The sequence below is a fragment of the Amblyomma americanum genome, chromosome 7, assembly GCF_052857255.1.
Source record: "Amblyomma americanum isolate KBUSLIRL-KWMA chromosome 7, ASM5285725v1, whole genome shotgun sequence".
In the NCBI taxonomy this organism is placed as follows: Eukaryota; Metazoa; Arthropoda; class Arachnida; order Ixodida; family Ixodidae; genus Amblyomma; species Amblyomma americanum.
The window spans coordinates 92883720-92905942 of NC_135503.1; the positions used below are offsets into that span (position 1 = coordinate 92883720).

General features: G+C 51.1%; 1 protein-coding gene across 18 annotated transcripts in view; it reads right to left on the bottom strand.

The window, feature by feature from the left end:
• LOC144099408 (prestin-like) overlaps nt 1-22223 on the bottom strand; it is a 166992-nt gene that overhangs the window by 20876 nt on the left and 123893 nt on the right. For 7 of the 18 annotated variants that reach the window (XM_077632682.1, XM_077632686.1, XM_077632679.1 and 4 more), the window contains exons 2-4: nt 20179-20378; nt 20026-20055; nt 1487-1621 (exon numbers count right to left, since the gene is read on the bottom strand). In XM_077632682.1, the coding sequence (XP_077488808.1) occupies nt 1487-1621; nt 20026-20055; nt 20179-20295 (282 nt within the window). In that variant the 5' untranslated portion in view covers nt 20296-20378. Of the gene's footprint in view, nt 1-1486; nt 1622-20025; nt 20056-20178; nt 20379-21024; nt 22022-22223 lie in introns of those variants that run through there. The other 11 variants (XM_077632689.1, XM_077632681.1, XM_077632690.1 and 8 more) reach the window with 6 other exon arrangements.

A 22223-nucleotide genomic window follows, 5' to 3' on the forward strand; every position in this document is an offset into this window, starting at 1 on the left:
GGTGGCATTGAGGAAAAAAACTCCATTAACGACGGGACACTAGACAGGCCGAACACCTTTTGATGTGTTATTCATAAACCAGCTGGAAAGATACGAAACCACAAAAGAATGGAAGATGAATGACAGGAGTGTGCGTGCTTAAGAGGACCAGAAGTCGCCCTGTGTCTTCCCCCTTTCCCTGCGCCTTTTTCCAGCTGGTTTGAGTGTAACGCTAACCACGAACTGGTCAAACGTTTCGCATTATTACAGCAAGCTTCCGAAACACTGCTCAAAAAGCGAAACTATAGACTTCGCCCCACCACTGCAACGGCCTGTTCGCGTTCCTCGAGCCGTGAAGAAGCACCCAGAAGTTCTAGCATACTCAAAGACAATCGCTCGAGTAAACACAAATTAGGTTAGTCGGCAAGGGCTTGCTTCGATAAGAGCAGAGTATATAATAAATGGTTCAGCAAAAACTTTTCCGACGTTCCGACTACGCACTAGTATAGTCACGGTCTGCAGCCATCACTGCTACTAAACTGACCCGGCGAAATGGCGACCTGCTTACGGACGGATACGCAGTAAGTACGCCTTACGTGTCTCAGCGACGACAGTGGTCACATATACACGTATAGCTCGGTCAGAAGTCTATGCACATGGCTTGCTTTTCACCCGATGTAAGTGCACGTTAAAGAACCCCAGGTGGTCGAAATTTCCGGAGCCCTTCACTACGGCACCTCTCGTAGCCCGAGTCGCTTTGAGAAAAACCCCCGTAAACCAAACCATAAACCAATCACCCGTCTACTGGGGGGATTTGGCGCCCCTGAAGCTCAATCTCTGCTGACTGAGCAGAACCGTAACCGTCACCTTTTAAGACCTTGCGGTCTTTAGGTGTATCATAAGGGCTCCGCTACAAAGCTAAAAAAGGAAACTATGCGGCCGTCATCCTTTTGACCAGGCAAGGTTGTCTGCTGGGCTAGTTGGTATAGCATGTCGTATTTTGAAAGCGAAAATAAACACGCAGGACAGAACAGGATGGGGTCAAGCACTTGTCCCATGTCGAGTCCCGTACTCTGTCCGTCTTTACCTGTGCTTTCAAAATACGGTATCCTTGTGACCAAGACTGCATGCCGACGTCTGGAGCCAAATGATGTCATCGCGAACGCTGCATTAGTTTAGTTTATGGGGGTTTATCGTCCCAAAGCGAATCAGGCTATGAGAGACGCCGTAGTGAAGGGCTCCAGGAATTTCGACCACCTGGGGTCCTTTAACGTGCACTGACATCGCACAGTACACGGGCCTCTAGAATTTCGCCTCCATCTAAATTCGACCGCCGCGGCCGGGATCGAACCCGCGTCTTTCGGGCCGGCAGCCGAGCGCCATAACCACTCAGCCACTGCGGCGGCTCTCGAACGCTGCATTCGTGTTTTTTTTTTGTTGACGCACCGTATCGGAAACAGACGGAAACGCACACGGCGTGACTTCCAGGCGTGCCCCGAGCGCTCACCTTTTGTGACAGGGTGGCGTCCGAGCTATCGTTGCCGTAGTTTTTGACCAGCTCCTCCTGGTTCATGGCGTGCCGGTGGATGCGGATGCGTGGTTTGGAGCAGTCCAAGTTGTTGTTGGTGGCACTGCCGCTCTCCTGCAAGCAAGCGACGACAGAAGGGGGGCGTAAGAAACGAGCACTGCGTCGCCGAGGAGCGCCCTTCCTACGGACGGGGTGCACAAAGTCTGCCCCGGTAGGGGATGATAGACAAAGTGGAACGCACTGCACGCATTGGCTCTCCCACTGCGCAGATCTATGCGCCATGACTCGATGCTGGTTTTCTCGTCGTGACTGTCTCAAACCCAGCCACGAATTGCAGACCAAAACAACAAACCTTCCATGTCACTTCTCGCACAGTTATGTGACGAGACCAAGATTACTACATTTGACTTGGCGTAAATCTGTAGTCATCGGTCTAAACGTTTGCTCCGGATGACGGCCAGGAATCAGATATCTAATCAGAGCGATAACCTATACCACATCCAAACTAGCGCAAAGTAATAAACAAAATGCGCGATGCGCGCAGCAACTAGGTGGTGTGCAATCGGCGGCGAGATATAGCGCTTGACAGCAGCGGGTGACAGCTTAACACACAATGCGCGATAAGTGAACAGGCTGTCAAATGAAACACGGTCGTAGATCTCTTGATAGCAGTTAACAGGGTTTTCAAGGTGGGCGTACGCCATAAGGACCACTTGAGCGGGAAACTGGTGCTCTCCAGCTTTTAATTTCTTTAAGTGCCAGCTATAAAAGTCCAAATTATTATCGTACTAGAAGTCGTGGACAGTTTCCGGGCGGAGGTGGCTGCGTCATCCAGGAACCCAGCAGGCAGCTGTTTCTAAAGAAAATCCTATAATATATACTTGGTTTTGAGGGAAAGGAAATGGCGCAGTATCTATCTCATATATCGTTGGACACCTGAACTGCGCCGTAAGGGAAGGGATAAAGAAGGGAGTGAAAGAAGAAAGGAAAGAGGTGCCGTAGTGGAGGGTTCCGGAATAATTTCGACCACCTGGGGATCTTTAACCTGCACTGACATCGCACAGCACACGGGCGCCTTTGCATTTTGCCTCCATAAAAACGCAGCCGCCACGGTCGGGTCTGAATCCGGGAACTCCGGATCAGTAGCCGAGCGCCTTAACACTGAGCCACCGCGGCGGGTCCTAAAGAAAGTCCTGCAACGTTTGTTTCTGACAGCTTTAGAGAGTCTTGGAGAAAGCGGCAGGTGGCGCAACAACCCGCTTACCTAAAAAATTTGACGCAGTTAGAACGCCAGATTACTTCACACGGCCTCTACGGGAAGTGTCGCAACTGGAGCGATGAAATCTCTAGGCGCTCTGAAATTGAAGCCTTTGGCGACGTCGCAAAGGTAAGCAATTATAACGAGCGCTCTCGTACTCGCTGCGATGCAAATACCGCCACGTCATCGACTCCACTAACGCGGAGTTTTAAGGCGAAAGCCTTTATAGGCTGATCGATGTGGACAGGATTTGTGCGTCTTCAGAGAGCGTCCGCTCCACCTGGCAATTAAATAAAATGAAAGAAAAAGAAATTTTGAAGAGGATCGGATTCGACCCCACGCAGGCAGAGCTTATTGGATTAGCAGTCTATCACCTTAACCACTCGGCCACCTAGTCCTTTTTTTTGTCTTTATTGCACTCAGCCACCTAGTCATCCGGAACGAGGGTGTTTTAGAAGGCATGTGTCCTAACTTGAAACCAGATATCGCGAACACATCGGGTATAACGAAGGCGTATTATGTCGTAACTTGAAACCGAAACTAATTCGAGAAACGCGAGGCGATCGTGTTGCGCTAGAGTGTCCAACAGGACAACACAAAAGCTTTCGCCTTGATGCACATAAGGTGACTCAAGTGCTTCCCTGAATTTTTGCTAGTGTTGCTTATGGTTTCTTTCCTTCCTCGAACATGCGGCTTATTGCCATTGCGAGCCAAGCCAACCAGGGCACCTTTCGTCCAGCATTATCGCCAACTCTAAGCGTGTTATACCTGCGCATCTCGTGAGCCTGAAGACAAAGACGCACGTTTACTAACCCCTAGAGTAGTTCGCTGTGACTAGAGTCGTCCGGTGCTAGCTAGTCAACCGCGCCTCTAACCGCAAGGGACACGAATGAAGCACAACTCTGAGTAAACAGCTGCGGTTCGGGCCGCGCGCAAGTTCAATATTTTGTCCATTACATTTTCGTTCCCACCATCCTTTCCCTCACGGCCCGGTTGGGGTGTCCATTATTATTGAGACAGTTACTGCGACTTTCATTTCCTCAAAAAAAGAAAGAAAAATTACGGTGATTGTTTATTATAGGTTCCTATCGCTATCGTGCTGCGCGCCTAATCACGTACACGTACAAGCTTACAAACCATGCGGCACCTTGACGAGTGTCATCGCCTGACACTGCGCTCTGGCACTCAGTCACTGGCTATGGCGGCTGTCAGCCCAACTGGCCGGAGTACATGGCATAGCCTGAGCTAAACCCACAAGAATTGAAGTGATTTACCAGTTTAATTTTGCAAGCAGGCTGAACGAAACACGTTATACTAACTTGCCGACTGGTTCCTCTAGCCTGCAGAGCCATTTCTATTGAAAAAGTGATCATCACAGCAGGAAACACAGGTCCTGTCTGGTCGCAGGAAAAGCGATAACCTTCAAACCACGCTAGAGAGAGTACTTGTGCATGCACTCGAGCAACTGAGGCATGTTTGCTTGCCAGAGAAGAAAAACCGGTTATAGTGAGTGTCTTCATAACATACGCTTATGCTTAGCGATTAGAGCAGCTGCTGCACGCGTTTGAGACGCTCTCAGTCATGCTCCGAAGCATCATGGCTACAAAAGCAGGCGAAATGTCACGGGCAGGTGCTCACAGCGGCTAAAATACGGCACGCGTGCCAACATTTACGTGCGCGTGTGAAGGTTTTTTGTTTTCGTCACTTAGTCTAATACCCCTGTCACATGGCATTCCTCGAAGATCTTTCCAGCAAAGGCACCTCTTTTCACGAAAGGAGCGAAAGCTTAAAAGAGCAGCGACGCGGCTACACGGTGCAGCCCAAAGGTGAAACAGTCGTTGAGCCTTAGCACCCGATGCTGTGCTGGAGGCGGCGTAAGTGAATGTTTTAAAATTAAAGTGGTAAATTATGTTCATTCGTAGACCTCAGACAATTTTTTTATTCTTTTGCTTCCCTAAAAGAACTGCAACAACTGCTCTCACCAGCAGCAACAGGTTTTGTTTATTGCCTTGGCCACCAGGGGCACTCGGGTTTGCAACGCTTTCACTGTCTTGAAATCTGGGCATAAAATATAAACACCCGCACAAAAAGCAAGGCCAGACACACGTTTCGTTTTTTTTAAAAGATGTTGCCAAACATCGTGAACTACATGTACATATTTTCTTTAATTTTACTTTTTGACGTTGGACGGCACTGCGACCGCAGGTTCTCGATGGCCGCGCCTTTAGGCTCCAAAGGTTTAAGGACCTGGGCAAAGGCCTTTGTGGTGCCCGCATGACAGGGGTATAAGTCTTGTAAGAAAACTCCTTCGCATTTACTCGAAGATGTCGCTCTTTCAAAACGGCAGCAATTTCTTTCCTGATGCCCAAAGAAAAGAAACGCACACCGCTAGAAGAACTGAACGAAAAGGCGAGAATATATATATATATATATATATATATATATATATATATATATATATATATATATTGTAAGCACTGTGAGTGACCTTCATCTTCATCTCAGCGTAATCATCATCGGTCATCGGGTCGTGCGAAGAAGACGAAGTGTTGCTAAGCTGTGACTAGTCGGTAGCTGCTGCTTCGGCCTACCTGAAGTAAAAAGGTGAATTTGCTGGTGCGTTCTTCTGCCTCACAAGTGGTGGAGGTGACTCCTGATCCCAGCGTCCTCAACGCGGCACCCCCTGGAGCTCCGTTCCGGTCGTGTTCTTGGCGGCACATCAACCGCCATGGCGCAGTCACATCCCCCTGCTCTCACCGTTCCGGCGCCTGTAGCTACCGATGGGCATCCCACGGCTGCCCATGCCACCTCTGCACCACTGACGTCCCAAGGTGCACTTGCTCAGCACCATTTGACCCACCCAACTTGGTCAGTTACCTCACGTCAGCGCGACCCTCCGGTTTTCGCCGGTCTCCGCGGTGACGACGTCGAAGACTGGCTACAGCAGTACGATCGGGTGAGCGCTTTTAACGGTTGGGACGCTTCTATGAAGCTACTCAACGTCTCATTCTACCTGAGTGACGTGGCTAAGACGTGGTTCCTCAACCATGAGGACGCCATTCCTGACTGGCCTCAATTCACGACACAGATCCGCCAGATATTTGGAACTGTTGGTGCTGGTCCGACCTCTTTTCAAAAGAAGCTAGAGACCCGTGTGCAGCTTCCAGGAGAGACATACACATCATACATTGAGGACGTACTCGCCCTTTGCCGGCGAGTTAACAATGGCATGGTCGAGGCTGAACGTGTCGGACATATTTTAAAAGGAATTGGCTCTTTTGCCTACGCAGCTCTAGCTGCCCAAAATCCCGTCACGGTGGCAGACATTCGTGCCACTTGCCAGCGACTTGACTATCTACAGTCGCGCCGCCTCAACAACACCTGGGATCCGAGCCAAATTCCCGAAACTGATCTGCGCACCATCATACGATCTATAATACGGGAAGAGCTCCACAATGATATTTCGTCGGTTCCTGCCTTCTCACGCCCACCTGCTCAATCTACTGGGTTGCGTGGCATTATCAAGGAGGAGCTTACTTCACTCAATCGTCCCATGGCTACAGAACCACCAGCCCCTCCCTACGTTCCGACGTATGCTGAAGTCACTGCGGCTCCTCCTCCTTGTCCTCCTGTCCATCACGCGCCCGTCCCACCCAGCCTCGCCGCCCTGTCCCCGCGACCACCGGTGTATGGTAATTGGCGGCCTCTCCCACCTCGTCCAGTATGTTTCTACTGCGGAATCCGCGGCCATGTAACACGCGTTTGTCGCCGACGACTGCGAGATGAGCGTGCGAGCTATGGGTACGTTCGACGTGACGACGCCTACCAGCTTCCTCCTCGCCAGTACTACACCGATAATGACCTCCGTCCCTCTTCCTCCCCGTCGACTTCTCCTGACCGGTCTAGGACAGCACGGCCATCGCGTCGTCGCTCCCCGTCACCCTTTCGCCGGACTTCGTCGCCCCTTCGCCCTCCATCTTCAGCTTCTGCCCGCCAAACGGAAAACTAACCTGTGCAGTTTCCGGAGGTAAAACTGCACCGCCTGTCGTCGCTCCAATTCCTCCTCTGCTCCCATCAAACATGTTGACTGTATTCCTTGAGGGACATGAACTGGAAGCTTTAATTGATACCGGCGCCGCTATTTCTATTATGAAACTTGACTTGTGTTTAAAACTGCGAAAAGTGCGCACACCTTATACCGGTCCTCCTTTACGTGCTGCAAATGGACAGAATGTTAACCCTTGTGGAGCGTGTACAGCCCGAGTCACCATTGATGGCATCTTGCACTTCATTGAGTTTGCTGTCCTATCCTCCTGTGTCCATCAACTCATCTTCGGCTGGGATTTCCTCCAAAACGCCTCAGCAGTCATTACGTGTTCCCCTCCCACTATTGAAGTCACTGAATGCAACATTCTTGCCGATAGAGAACCACTTTCTTCCCGTGTAGTTATGCTTGCCGATCACGTCCTCTATCCGGGCAACGAAGATATTCTATCTGTGACTTCTGACGCCGTCACCGATGGCGACGTCCTGATTACACCCAGCCCTCGTCTCCTGTCAAGAGGTATTATCATCATCGTGTCCCTTCTTCGCTTCTCCAGCGGTTCTTCTCTTCTCGCCGCATTCAACACCACATCAGAGCCCATTCTTCTGCGACGCGACTCTACTGTTGCATCAATTGCTTCCGCCCAGCCTGTCACACTTCTTCCCATTTCCACCTCCGATCGCTCTGATTCATCCCCTGCCTCGCTCAGTGCAGCACTTCGCCACACGATCAGCACCGACCTGACAACAGACCAGACAGACGCATTGCTCGCTGTATTGAACAAGCACGCAGACTCGTTCGACGTCAATTCCGGCACACTGGGTCAAACCGCTGCAGCAACGCATCGCATACTCACCGACGGATCAAGCATAGTTAGACGCCGGCCTTATCGTGTTTCTCCAACCGAGCGCAAAGTTATTCAGGAAAATGTTGCTGACATGCTTGCACGCAACATCATACGCCCATCGTCTAGTTCCTGGTCATCGCCTGTTGTGCTAGTGCAAAAAAAAGACGGTTCGGTTCGTTTTTGTGTAGATTACCGTGCTCTAAACAGAATAACTCGTAAGGATGTGTATCCCCTCCCTCGAATTGACGACGCCCTCGATTGTTTGCAAGGTGCCCAATTTTTCTCCAGCCTTGACTTAAGATCAGGCTACTGGCAGATCCCCATGAATGAAGATGATAAAGAGAAGACCGCCTTTGCAACACCGGACGGTTTATACGAATTCAATGTAATGCCTTTTGGACTCTGCAACGCTCCTGCTACATTCGAGCGTATGATTGACACAGTTCTCCGCGGCCTCAAATGGAAAACATGTCTCTGTTACTTAGATGACATCGTCATTTTTTCTTCGTCATTTCCTGATCACCTTACTCGTCTCGATGAAGTTTTGACAGCACTTTCCAGCGCTGGCCTACAGCTAAACACGAAGAAATGCCGTTTTGCATCAAAATCCATTAAAGTTCTTGGCCATCTCGTAAGCAGCGAAGGAATTAAGCCTGACCCTGAAAAAATCGCTGCTGCGCTGCACTTTCCCCGTCCAACTCGGGTCCAAGATCTCCGCAGTTTCCTCGGCTTGGCATCATACTTCCGCAGATTCATCCGCAATTTCGCCTCTATTGCCTCACCTTTACATGCGCTTCTTCACAACGACACGCCTTTCATCTGGTCTCCTGCTTGCGAAGAAGCATTTGAAACTCTGAAGCGTGCTCTGACTTCGGGTCCCGTCCTCTGCCATTTTGATGATAAAGCACCGACAATTTTGCACACCGACGCCAGTAGCCATGGCATTGGCGCTGTCCTTCTGCAACGCCAAAACACCTCTACAGAAAATGTTGTTGCCTATGCGAGCCGAACTCTGACTTCTGCGGAACAAAACTACACTATTACCGAACAAGAATGTCTCGCCGTCGTCTGGGCTGTTCAGAAGTTTCGTCCTTACCTGTACGGCCGTCACTTCACAGTCGTCACTGACCACCACGCCCTATGCTGGTTATCCACTTTGAAAAATCTGTCCGGTCGTCTCGGGCGGTGGATCCTCCGCCTTCAAGAGTACGACTTTACTGTCACTTACAAATCGGGCAAGAAGCACAAGGACGCCGACGCTCTCTCTCGTTGCCCTATTGCTTTGCCGTCGCAACCCATGTCCTCGCATTCCTCTCCTGTCCCAACGGAGTCAAGCCATTTAAACCCTACAGTTATGCAGTCTTTGAGCGCCGCCTCTATTGCTCCCATGCCAGATATACACTGCAATCTTGCTCACCACCAGAGTGCTGACCCTTACTGTCAAAAGCTGATTGATAGTCTCAGCGGTGTTCTTAGACCTCCAAATGCCCGTCTCCGTCGTCGGCTCAAAAATTTCAAGTTACAGGATGGCACATTATTTTGGCACAACTACAGCCCACTGGGCCACACATGGGTTCCCGTAATTCCTTCTTCCCTGCGTCCTCAAGTTCTACAAGCCTTCCACGACGACCCCACCGCAGGTCACCTTGGGTACCACAAAACCTATGACCGCATCAAACGTCGTTTCTTCTGGCCTGGCCTTTCAACCTCAGTATTAAAATACGTAGCGTCTTGCATCCCTTGTCAACGACGCAAGCGGTCTACGTCGCCTCCTGCCGGTCTCTTGCAACCTCTCCCATGTCCTTCCACACCTTTCGAAGTCGTCGGAATCGACTTGTATGGACCCCTGCCCTTGACTCCAGCTGGCAACCGCTGGGTCGTTACTGCCGTTGACCACCTCACCCGATACGCTGAAACCGCAGCACTTCCTTCCGGCTCCGCTTCCGAAATCGCCAACTTCTTCCTCCACACCATACTTCTTCGCCACGGCGCCCCTCGCCTCCTCCTTAGCGATCGTGGCAAGTCGTTCCTCTCCACCGTCCTCGCCGCAGTGCTTCATGCTTCAGGCACGGTGCATAAAACTACATCTCCTTACCACCCTCAGACCAATGGCCTCACAGAACGCTTTCATCGCACCCTTTCTGATATGCTATCCACCTACATTCACCCTCAGCACAACAACTGGGACTCTTTACTCCCCTTTGTAACCTTCGCCTACAACACTGCCGTTCAACGAACCACCACCTACTCTCCGTTTTTTCTTGTTTATGCCCGCCATCCTACCTTCTCCCTCGAAGCATCTTTCTTCACAGCTTCTACTCCTTCTGCCGCGCCTTCCCACGAACAGTTCGTGTCTCGTATCGCCCACTGCCGTGATCGTGCCCGCCTTCAAACTGAAGCCACTCAAGCTTCCAGGAAAAGCACGTATGATGCGACTCATCGCTCAGTGTCTTTCCGCCCTGGAGACGAAGTGCTACTCTGGACACCTACTCGCATCCCCGGCCTGTGTGAAAAGTTTCTGAGCCGTTTTATTGGCCCGTACACGGTTCTGGAACAAACTTCCCCTGTAAACTATCTCATCACACCTGCATCGCCTGTTCGCGATCGTCGGTGTCGCGGCACCGAGATTGTGCACGTGTCGCGCTTGAAACCCTTTAACCGCCGACCTTAAGATTTAATTTGCGACCAGGATGGTCGCTTTCGTTCGGGAGGGGGAATGTTGTAAGCACTGTGAGTGACCTTCATCTTCATCTCAGCGTAATCATCATCGGTCATCGGGTCGTGCGAAGAAGACGAAGTGTTGCTAAGCTGTGACTAGTCGGTAGCTGCTGCTTCGGCCTACCTGAAGTAAAAAGGTGAATTTGCTGGTGCGTTCTTCTGCCTCACAAGATATATATATATATATATATATATATATATATATATATATATATATATATATATATATATATATATATATATATATATATATATATATATATATATATAGGAAGCCAACAGTCACCGAAACGAAGGTGTATAGGGGAATGCTTTTAATTTTTTTTTTTAATTTTTAGTGCCAATCAACCGGTTTAAAGAAAATTACTTATAAAGCAGCAGACAAAACAACCATGCCGCCGGTGGGATCCGAACCAACGACCTCCGAATATCGCGTCCGGTGCTCTTACCAACTGCGCTACGGCGACGGCTGTCCAATCTGCTGCTTTCGTGGGTATTTGTGTTTACTGGTTGTAAGCGAACCTTGAGAGTGTTCACCAGCGCCACCCTCGAACACAGCGGTGGACGTAGCACGTCCTGTAATACCGCGAGTGTGACGTAGAACGTCATCTAACGGCGAGGGCGGAAACTGTGACGGGGGTCTCAGTTCTGGCAGTCTTGTTGCCATATATATGTATGTATGTATGTATGTATGTATGTATGTATGTATGTATGTATGTATGTATGTATGTATGTATGTATGTATGTATGTATGTATGTATGTATGTATGTATGTATGTATGTATGTATGTGTGTGTGTGTGTGTGTATGTGTATGTGTATGTGTGTGTGTGTGTGTGTGTGTGTGTGTGTGTGTGTGTGTGTGTGTGTGTGTGTGTGTGTGTGTGTGTGTGTGTGTGTGTGTGTGTGTGTGTGTGTGTGTCGAATTTCGATGGAGGCGAAATTCTAGAGGCCCGTGTAGTGGGCGATGTCAGTGCTCGTTAAAGAACCCCAGGTGGTCGAAATTTCCGGAGCCTTTCACTACGGCGTCTCTCATAGCCTGAGTCGCTTTGGGACGTTAAACCCATATAAACCAAGCCAATCGTTTGTTCTCCAACAAACGCTACTGAAGCTTTTCATCTCTGCTCTCTTTAGTAGTGCAAGCAGTCCATTCCATCTGCCTGGAGAACGCTCCACCTGCGGTGTTCAAGCGAAGCATCCAGCGTAGCTGCCGGCCATGCACAAGCGCCGCCCCAAGTGTGGTCGTAATTCCTCCCCCGCTTCCCGCACCCATTCTATTCTGCGCGTCTGCCGCCGGCGACGGCCGCGCAAACAACGGCTGCTCGGCGAGGCGTGAAGTGAGCGGATCCCCATGCAGCATGTGGTACCGGCGGCGGCCACCCCGGTTGTGCAAGCGCTGAGAAGTCGAGCTTGTGGCGCACTCCAGTCGACAATCCGGGGCAAGTTTTTTTTTTTTTTGCTCCATGAAACAAAACATCGTTTTTAAATTGGCTATTTGGATCCAGATGCTTAGCTCTGATTGGTCCGTGAGAGTTTGGTCCCTACAGACATCTTGCTCCTACGCAGATTCGGGGAGAGCTGCTCCGGATGGCCGACTGGAATACGCCATTAGCCAGTCGACAAACTCTGTGCGAACCCGAAGGCGAGCAACCGGGTGTGCTGGGTATTTAACGACGGTGGTAGTGCTGTCATGGGGAAGGCCAGATTAGCCTTTCATTGAACGTGTCGAGAATGGCTCCGCCTCTGTCGCATAAGTTAAATAAAATATAAAACCTACCACAGTCCCACAAGGCAGGTTGTTCTCCAATAATCTAAAAAGTAGTTTTTCGGTATTAGCACGGCGACCGAGCGAGTCGTCGCACAAACATGACTAACCACCCCTCGATCTGCCCGAATCTCCAGACTTCCACTGTAGAACAGCCTTGCTTCATACATTGTAAGCAGCGGGGTGGATATAAAATATCTCAAACTAGAAGAAATCAGACGGAACCTTGCTGGGGAAACGTGGTTTATTGCACTCAATACTTCGCCTATAATGCACGACACTGTATAGATTACGGAGTCAATATCTGCGTAAAGAGAGCGCGGACGAAAGGAATGCACACGTATGCAACACCGACGACTGAAACACGGAAACCGCTCGGTTCTGTTTTATGCGTGTCTTTATTGCCTCACCTCCTCTTCTCGCGCAATTTTGAGCATAGTACTGTCATGAACCAACCTGCCTGGAAGCTTTCGCAATATATGACGTAGCCACACTCTGTTCGTTACATTTTTTTCTTCTTCGAGGCAACAACTTCCCACATGACTCAAGAGCAAACAGCGCAGTCAGTCAAGATATTCAACGCTGGTGTAAACAGCCCGAGACCGTTAAGGAAGCGGCGCCACAAAGGGGAAAATCATCGCTGAACCGAGTGGACAGCGAGTGTATGACGCGCGCAGCTACGCAAATCAAGGTGCGGCGGACAAATGTTCATTGTATGCACTGCCGCTTTCGTAACACCGGAGCAACCAGACTGCAACTGTCGCATAACCCAACTCTTTTTTTTTTTGAACAACCTGCCGCAAAGCCTCATCCATAAGCGACACGAGTAAAGGTCGGTTAGGTTTGGTGTTGCCAGTGGTATTGGATCAGGCCGTGTTCTCTGCCTTCGTAGCTCGGAACTATAGGCTTATGCGGCTGCATCGCGAGGGACACATCGTGTAACTCGGCGTGGCAGCTGACGCAGCGGCACCGCTACTGCGGCAGTGCGCCGAGGTAACCAGGAAGCGCAGCTTGCTTAGCGAAGGCGCAGATACGCGGAAAGAACCAGCGGAGGCTTTCTGGCGGAACGCACGCAACTTTCGGACATCCCCGAAAGCACCGTTCAGAAGGCAGAACGCCGGTGATTGCAGCAGTCCAATTCCCAGAGTGCCAGTGATAATTTCAGCCATCACGCAGCACATACTACACAGCATTCAGCAAAAGCAACGGAAAGCGAAAAGAACTAAAGCACTCCGAAACAGTAGGATTACAGCTAGGAAGGAGGAGGACAATGATGAGCTCGTTGCAATGGTGGTGGTGAAACCGGCAAGCCTATACCCACGGTCGTAATATAAACAGGATAGCACTGGAAGCTTCCTTAACACTTAAGTGATCATGTAACGTAGCGTGAAGAATCAGACCAACACGTGGAATGAAATTCCGTCAGGACTGCGAATGGTTTCAGCGACGACAACGCCATCAAGAATGAACAGCCCATGGCTCCGAGCCGGTCACACGTGATTCATTCATAGTGCGCCAAGGGTGATGTCGGACCATGGATGCAAGCAGTTACAAATTAAAAAGGCGGCTACATATTGGTAGATGGCGGACATGGTAACAACGGACTGCACACCTGACTTAGTCCAGACAGACGTGCTTATGTCAACGCAAACAAATCACGCTTCTATGCCCACCCTATACCTATAACAATCCCGCCATATACCTGGAACTTGAATTTTCCCTAGGTTACGCTTTCCCACAAGCGTTTGCAGCCCGTGTAATGCAAAGTGGCACAACTTGACGACACAGACACGCCGCGAAACCACATCGGAGCGCACGTCGCGCGCTGACACTGCGTGCGCCGAAAAGGCTAAACGCTGACAAAGTTCTGGCAGGCTCGATACGCACTGCAGCTTCAACGCCATCACGGTGGCTATACCAGAAAGAAAAGACGGCGGTGTAAGCGACGTGCGAGGAACGTTTTTCAAATACTGCATAACTGCGGCCGTGACTGGCTCGAAACCCTGCGCACTACGGGATGAGCGCTGGTGACCGCAGGAGCCCAGGCGAAGAGCGACAGGATTTCCGGCGACAGCCCGTGAACGAGGACTCACGCCGCTCGCGCGGTGCTCTTCAAGCAGAGGAACGGTGAGTTCTGTCGAGGACAGGCTGCGCGGTCGGCGCTCACCGAACCGCTTCGCCTTCAGCAGCGGCATGTCGGCTGTGTTAACTGTTGCCCACGGGAAAACCTTCTTCTTCTTCGTCCTCCGGCCATCTAAGCTGGCACGCGATCACGAAAAAAGAGCGGCGGACAAGGTGGAGGAATTGGCGTTAAGACGAGTCGATTCACCTTGTACGTACGAGTTCTCTGGTAGTGAGAACGTAGACTTTCTCCAGCGTTCAAGTCACAGAGGGCATTCTACCTCGTCCCAGCCCCGAAGAATTAGTGAATAAGCGCATCATTCTCCCTCATTAGCGAACGACCTTTCAGTATATCTTTGCTTCACCAGTTCTCCGCAACATAATCCCTCTGCACTACGCCTTCTTTACCTCTACACAGTTTCTGCACTAACTGACTTACTGAACAACTTTATTTTCAAACTATATACAGGGAGCTAGTGGAGCGGTCCTTAAGGGTCCGTTCCTTACAAATGCTAGGTGGGCTAAGACTGCACTAAGATTACACTGCTTTCGCACTACCACTACACTACTTATGCAATACCACTACACTACTCATGCATTACCACTACTCTATCCATGTAATACCACTACACTACTCATGCAATACCACTACACTACTCATGCGATACAACCACACTACTCATGCAATACCCCAAAACTACTCGTGCAACACCACTACTCATGGAATACTACAACACAACTCACGCAATACCATTACTTTACCTCTACACTGCCTGTAACGAACACCTTTGTAAACATACTAAACCTTCACTGCCGCGAAGGGGTATATAAGAGGAATTTTGTCGTGATTTCGGACGGTGTTCGACCGTGGTTCGCATGAGGTCACAGTTTTCTGGTAATCCATAGCATGTGAGGGTAGCGCAAAACGGGACAAGGGACAAAGAAAGACGCACACAATACGGGCGCTAACTTCCGACTGACAGAAACCTAGACGACCAAGACGAATGTGATCCGTGGGGGGAAACAGGAGCATGCGCCCGGAAAAGATAATGCAAAACAGGTGAACGAGGAACTACGGACAGGCACGATTCAGCGATTCTTTAAGAAGGCCAGCTCTCTTTTGGACCGGGAGATAGACGGCTTGCTTACACATTTATCTTCCAAGGTCGCGATGCGAGCTGCTTCAATGATCTCACGTGTAACTGATCCCGGTGTCTGGCAACGATCGAGCACTTGTCCAGAAATGGCACACAACCACATTCCTTACAGTGCAAAACCAGATTACTGCCAGTAAAAGTTTTCAAGTTATTTTTGTGTCCGCGAAGTCTCTCATTCAAGCAACGACCAGACTGACCAACATACCGCTTACCACAAGAGAGTGGGATGTCATAAACAATGCCTTTAGTACATTTTCTCGAATTTTTTCCTGTGGTTAATGGTGCACTGAAACTTTTGGGGAAGTTTATCGGCGGGCAAAGTTTTTTAAGAAAAGTTTATTTAAGAAGCGAAGAAGTGGTACGATGGAATCAACTAGAGCACCGAGAGAATTGAAACTACGGATTAAAAAAAAAGTCGAAAGCGAAAACAGCGAGTTCCTTACGCCAGCTGCAAGAAGGCTATAGGAGAGCCAGTGCGCAGTGGCGTATTTATCCTCAAAAGCTTGTCTGACACGCCCCGAAACTCTAGATCATCGACAAACCTTTGCACACTTCTCGGGCAAACTCGGCTGCAGCGTGCAATAGGCTAATGAAAAGGCGCCGCCAAATGGAGTCACCAATTTTCTGAGATACAGGTACGCACTTCCTATGATTCCAGCGCACCGGAATTTCCTTGCTGCAATAAAACCATTGGTATTGCCAAGATTATCTACTGTTACGTTTCGCCTACGACGCGCGGTATAGCCGGCGCGGATGCAACGGACGCCGGGCCTTCTTTCAAAGTGGCGGTCATTTTGGGCCCGTTCAGTGCTGCCGTAACGCCTCCCGCGAAGCGCGTCCAGGCAGGTTTCAATGCCACGTGTCGTCGTGTGTGCGTGTGTGTGTGTGCATGTTGGTGCCCACGCTTGTCAAAGCGCGGCAGCCGGAGAGAGGAGCTCCCCAACTGGGAGGCGAGGAGGTCTGACCGGCGCCGGCCCGGCGGACGCGCACGTCACGTCTGAACATGTCCGAGCGTCGCCGTATCGGGCGCCTCATCCAGAGCCGTTCCTTCTTGCCCTCGACTCCGAGGGTATAAAAGCCGCTGCCCCGGACGCCAAAGAGAGACTTCGATTTTCTTCCGTCGAGTAACGTGGTCGCCCTGACCGGTTGCTCTTTTGCGATGCCAGAATAAACAAGTTGTTCTGTTGCCAGTCGACTCATCCTTTGCCGGGACCTTCGGATGTTTCCAGCTGGGCCCCAGGCCGCCAGGCCAACGCTACCCTTGGGGCTTGCAACCCATTTGCAACACTACGTATTTGTTAGCTGTTTCTTTTTTCGTTACAGCTGAGGAGCTCGCAACACAAACAGTAGAATTCATCCTTTGGGCACTCAGCCGTTCATTGGAGAAGCTCCTTGTGCATACATGGTGCATGGTCCTCACTGTCGCTAACAATCAGGCCCGAATATTCGCATCAGGCTCAATCACCACAGACTCATCCGAAATTGCAGTGGAAGCGGCCTTTACGCTTGCTCTATTTCCACCTCTGCCACCAAAATTTCCTCGGACTCAAAATCCGCCCTATCCAATTTCGCCAAAAACCTGATATCCCGCACCGCGGCTCGGCTTACGCTTCTGGCACCCTACCCGCCCCGTAACCCTTATCTGGACCCCCGCACACGCAGGCCTCCCGGGTAACGAGGAGGTCCACTCCCTTGCCCGAGGCCTCAACTTCCGGGCCGGAGTTGGACCCCCTCCGCCATCCCAGGAGCGTCTGCTTACATTCACAGATATTCTCACCTGCTACCGAGATACCCGGCGCGTTTACGCACCGCCGGCTCCCTCCCTCTAACCTTAACCAAGGCCTCCCACTGGCGCCGACTCCAGACCCGAACTGCTCCATACCCTATTCTCCTTCATGCCCGCTACCCCGATCAATTCATTTCTTCTTGTAAGCTCTGCGGGAAACCGGGAGACTTCCTTCATGTCCTCCTCACATGCCCTGCCTTCCCACACCCTCCATCCCCCACCACGGCGGAGTCATACTGGGAGACCTTCCTAGCCAGCTTCGCTGCTGGTGACCAGCGCCGGATAATTACCGACGCTCTGAAGTGGATCGCCCTCCAAGGCCTGTCCTTTGTCCTGTAAAGGGCAGCCCCGCAAGTATTGCCTCGCGCCATGTTAGGGGGTTTGTCCCCCTCTGTATTCCTTGGCAATAAATGTTTTCCATCACCATCACCTTGTGTATACAATAGAAGCTAGCGCAGAGACCGCTCGTAGTAAAAAAGAAAAGCCTTCAGGCTAATTTACTCTACGCCTGACTGCCCATACTGAATGAAATACAGGTGGACATTCGTTTATGTAAAAAGAAACTTCTCGTAACATTTCTTGTAACGGAGTTGCCGCGAGGCCTTCGTATACTTCGAGGATATCACCAACGTTTGCAAATACATGGGCGCTCCTCCGTTACATAACTTCGACTTATATTGGTGGGGAGGGCTCCCACTGAACTCCATATATTAGAGCGGTAGATCGTTTTACGACGTTCGACGCCTGAGAAAGTGTACTGTGCCCTCGATAAGCACAGGTGCGCAGCAGGGGTTCATTGACCTTTGCACAGGCGCACAGTGTGCGGACGGACGCACAACAATTAGCCGGTAGTGCAAAACTAAAACATAACCGCATGGCGCATTCCATACACTGTCTTTGAACACGCATTTATGTAGCGTAAATCTGTCCTTCAAACCTGTCATAGTCACTTCCAAGAGGCAAGCAGTATCTGTAAATAAAGGAATAAATTACAGTGGGCATAGAAGAGCTATGTCCAGAGCTCTGTCGGCCGTGGTGTTCACGAAGCCCTCTTTGTTGCGAAATCTCGCACTGCCCGTGCCGATGTGATGGCCTCGAGCAAGCAACTGCCCCTCGGCAATTTCAGCAGTACCGGAAATGAGGCGCTTGCACGAGGGCTGAGGCGCTTGCACGAGAGCTGAGAAGCTTGCACGAGAGCTGAGAAGCTTGCACGAGAGCTGGGGCGCTTGCACGAGAGCTGGGGCGCTTGCACGAGAGCTGGGGCGCTTGCACGAGAGCTGGGGCGCTTGCACGAGAGCTGGGGCGCTTGCACGAGAGCTGGGGCGCTTGCACGAGAGCTGAAGACCTTGCACGAGCGGAGGCGCTGCCAGCGACTCGAAAAAGTGTAGGGGTCAGCGACTATGTCAGGCACCGAGACCTCACCGTCTTTTTGTTGGTTACCAGATCGGCGGTGTCGCTGCTGGGCGGTACAACTGAGGTCCAGTTGCACTCCAGACTTTGCCAAGTACAGAACGGTGAGGACGGTAGTCCCTCTCACCCTTCCGAGGTGTGTAGCGCTGTGGATACATGGGGAGCCTTACTACAGGGACCAAATTTAAGTTTCGTGGCCGATATTTCCAAAAGGACGAACATCGTTTCGAAAGAGTCGTCAGGATTGCAAAAGGCGAAATGCCACGCATAGAACGGGACTAGGAGGAGGCCCATAGCGTTCGCAGGGAAGAGGAAGGATCCGCCTCCATGAAATCCAACGGGAGGGCGTATTGTTTCTCGGGATGCATTAAAGCAGCACCAGCTCGCTTCGTCATTGAACTACGCACGAGGTAATAGGTTATCGGTGCGTAAGCGCGTTTTGCGAGGTTCTAATTCAGGCTCTAGTACAGGCGACATCTTTATAGCGGTAGAGCTTTTTCGATTCCCAGCAACCGTGCGTGCAGGAACCATGTAGACATCTCGCCGCGACCAGGTGTTGAAATCTGCCATATAAACGGGTAAATAGGTCGCGTAACAATATTAAGCGGTATACTTACCAGTACTACTACCACGTTCTTGCGGCAACCGCTAATATCGCCCTGCAAATTTTTCTGCCCTGTGATCTAGTAACTTCGATCTGACATGTTTTATGCCCGACTTTTCTAACCTGCTAACGATATGGCACCCTTACGTGAAATGCGTTAAGTCGGTGGTAACATGAACAGCGCTAACTACACGCGTGTAATGTTTTAGTATATGTCCAGAAATGTGTTGCTTTTATGCATGCATGTGTCATGCTTCACCTAATACTCGTCTGCCGTACCACGTGTCCCGCATGATAAAGGCTTAAGTCAAGGTGCAACTTGGCTTCATTCTGGCCGTTCTTGGGGACATTAACTAATCTGAAATGATCTAAACTAAATTCCAAAAAGCGATCTCATGAACATTATCCTAACAAACGCAACTGTGTTTTGCTTATGCGACCATGACACTCACAGCTTAGCGCGCCGAGAAGTGTTAACGCGATCCTGCTTTCTCCATGATGTCTTAGCAGCTACCTTTGAAAGGTAAAACAAGCTACTTTCAGACACTTTGAAAGCTGACTTCCGAGGGCCCTCTTGCAGCCAAGCTTTTGTCGACATGCATCCAACCACTACGGCATCTTCTCTTTATCTCTTCTTTCCCTCAAAACTTCCACCCTTCCCTTACGGCGCGGTCCGGGTGTACACCGAGATGCGAGACAATTACTGCGCCATTTCCTTTCCTCAAAAAATAATTTGATTTCGACTCAGGACAGTAACTTATACGTCTGCGAGCATGCGGCCCGTTAGCCGAAAGAACTGTACACTTACGGTCGGGTAACTGTCACGGAGTCGCAGACTCTGCAATATAAGAACACAAAGAAGGGCGCAAAAACATGCAGGGACTACGATGCCTTACAAGCAGGCGGCACATTCCGTACACGTGCGACACAGAAGGGAGGCGGCAGGCAGAAACATACGTACGATTACCTTGGCGTCCTCCATGATCCACCAGGGCACGACCACGGCCGAGCCGGACAGCGTGGGCTCGTGCGGGTGGTCATCGTCGCGGTCTATGGCGCCGTAGCCTTCCTCGGCCATGCTGAAGCCGCTGTTGATGTGCGCCCGGAGGCCAGGCTCGGAAGCCGAGTGAGACCGCCCACCGCCCCCCTCGCGGTCCGGGTCTGCGAAAGAGAGAACACGCTGGTCAGTTGCCGCCCGCACTTTGGCCGCCGTCAAAGCACACGCGTATTCGCACTTTCGCCGATACACGCACGAAAATGTCTAACGAAGTGGGCTGCAAAGGTCTATGCGTGTTTCTATGACGGACCGAAAAGGCCTACAATCTGGGACAGCTGATAAAATGGGGCATAAAAATACCTTGAGTTCATACAGTACAGAGAAGGTGTACAGTTTGTCATCTGTGTCAACAAAGCATTGCTTGGTTCTGCAAGCCAAAACCAATTTTTGGCCACATTAGTTTCGATCTACCAGAGTCAGCAACGCGCTGAAGCTCGAAATCGCCACGCGTGGTTCTGTCCCCGTATTGCAAGCCATTTACGAAAAGTATCATAGGACTAGCTGATCACGTGATGACTTTCTCATACATAACACGCTCGATGGGACCGTAGTGATGTAATAAGCAAAATGGTGGCGAACACTCTGACATAAGAACAGCGATGGTTCTGCTCGAAAAAAGTGCAACGTGTTGACTAAGGCATCAAGCGCCCAGTAAAAATCCCCTTTCCGCTTTTCCGGCTTATTTTTTTTTTCAAATATTGCCACAACGATCAAATATATCGCGACGCTCCAACACATTCTCGGCCTTACGTCTGTAGAGAAAGCACCGGTCCGCGCTGGCAGGTTCAACTCAGGCGTTGCCCCTCGCAACGACCACACGCACACGCCACAGATATCGGAGCTTGTCTCGCCTTCTGACACCCACACACGCAAGGCAGCCGACCAACAGATTTCTCAGTTTGTGACAGTCAAACGACGAGGGCGCTCTACCAATCCGGAGAGCAGTCGGAGGCGCGCTGTCGCTGAACTTCGGCCGCACTGAGGCGTGCGCACACCGCTGCGTCCGCTTATACCCGGGCGACGGTGTAGCCGACACGCACGAGGGGCTCGCGGTCACGTGTCCCGAAACGTCAAACGCAAACCGCGCAGTACACTGCAGCGCCAATCAGAGGCTGGCGCGCGCGAGCTCCTCTAATGCACGCCGCGTTACGAGAACGCACGCACAAACACCGTCGGACGGCAGAGAATCTCCGCACTGTCAAATGACGAACGGAACTGCCGCCGTTCCGTCTCGAGTTGCGACGCGACGCACGACTCCGATCGCATTCACTTAAGCGAAGACGCAGGCGACGAAAGGGACCAACGCTATCGTGCGCCGTGGTTTCGCAAGGCTCTGTTTTTGGCAGAGCGAAGCGGGGAGCGAGGGGGGGGGGGGGGGGGTGCTCTTTGCTTCGCGAATCGTTTAGCGCCGACGGCCAGGAGCGAGAGCGGCGCTTGGGCAGCGAGCGTGCGCGCCGCCAATTAGCTGTCAAGGACCACGGCTCACTTGCATATGCACTTGTTCCCCCGGATTGGCGCGACGCACGGATTGATCGAGACCGTGGCGCTGACGGTCACGGAGGGATGACCTCTATTCCTTTTCACTTATACGCGCAGCCTTTCGGGGCAAACTTCGTCTCCCAGACGGAGAAGCCTTGTGCGGGAAGGCGAAACCAACCCGCGCTGGGTGGAAGGCGGAAATCTATTCGACCGGCACCTGTCGGGAGCGGCAAGCGCCACACAATGCCCAAGACGCGACGGGGCATCCGGTGAGAGTGACAGTCACGCTATAATCCTCTGCTTTAGAAAGCAAACAAACTTTGTCCCGGTTATTGTTTTGCGCATGCGCTGACATTCGCCCTAATGTATCGATTGGACAGAAAAACTTTCCACCGTAGCAGCTACGAAAGTCGCATCACGGAACCAACTCTAATAGTGACGTCTTCGGGCCCGATTACAAAAAGCTATCT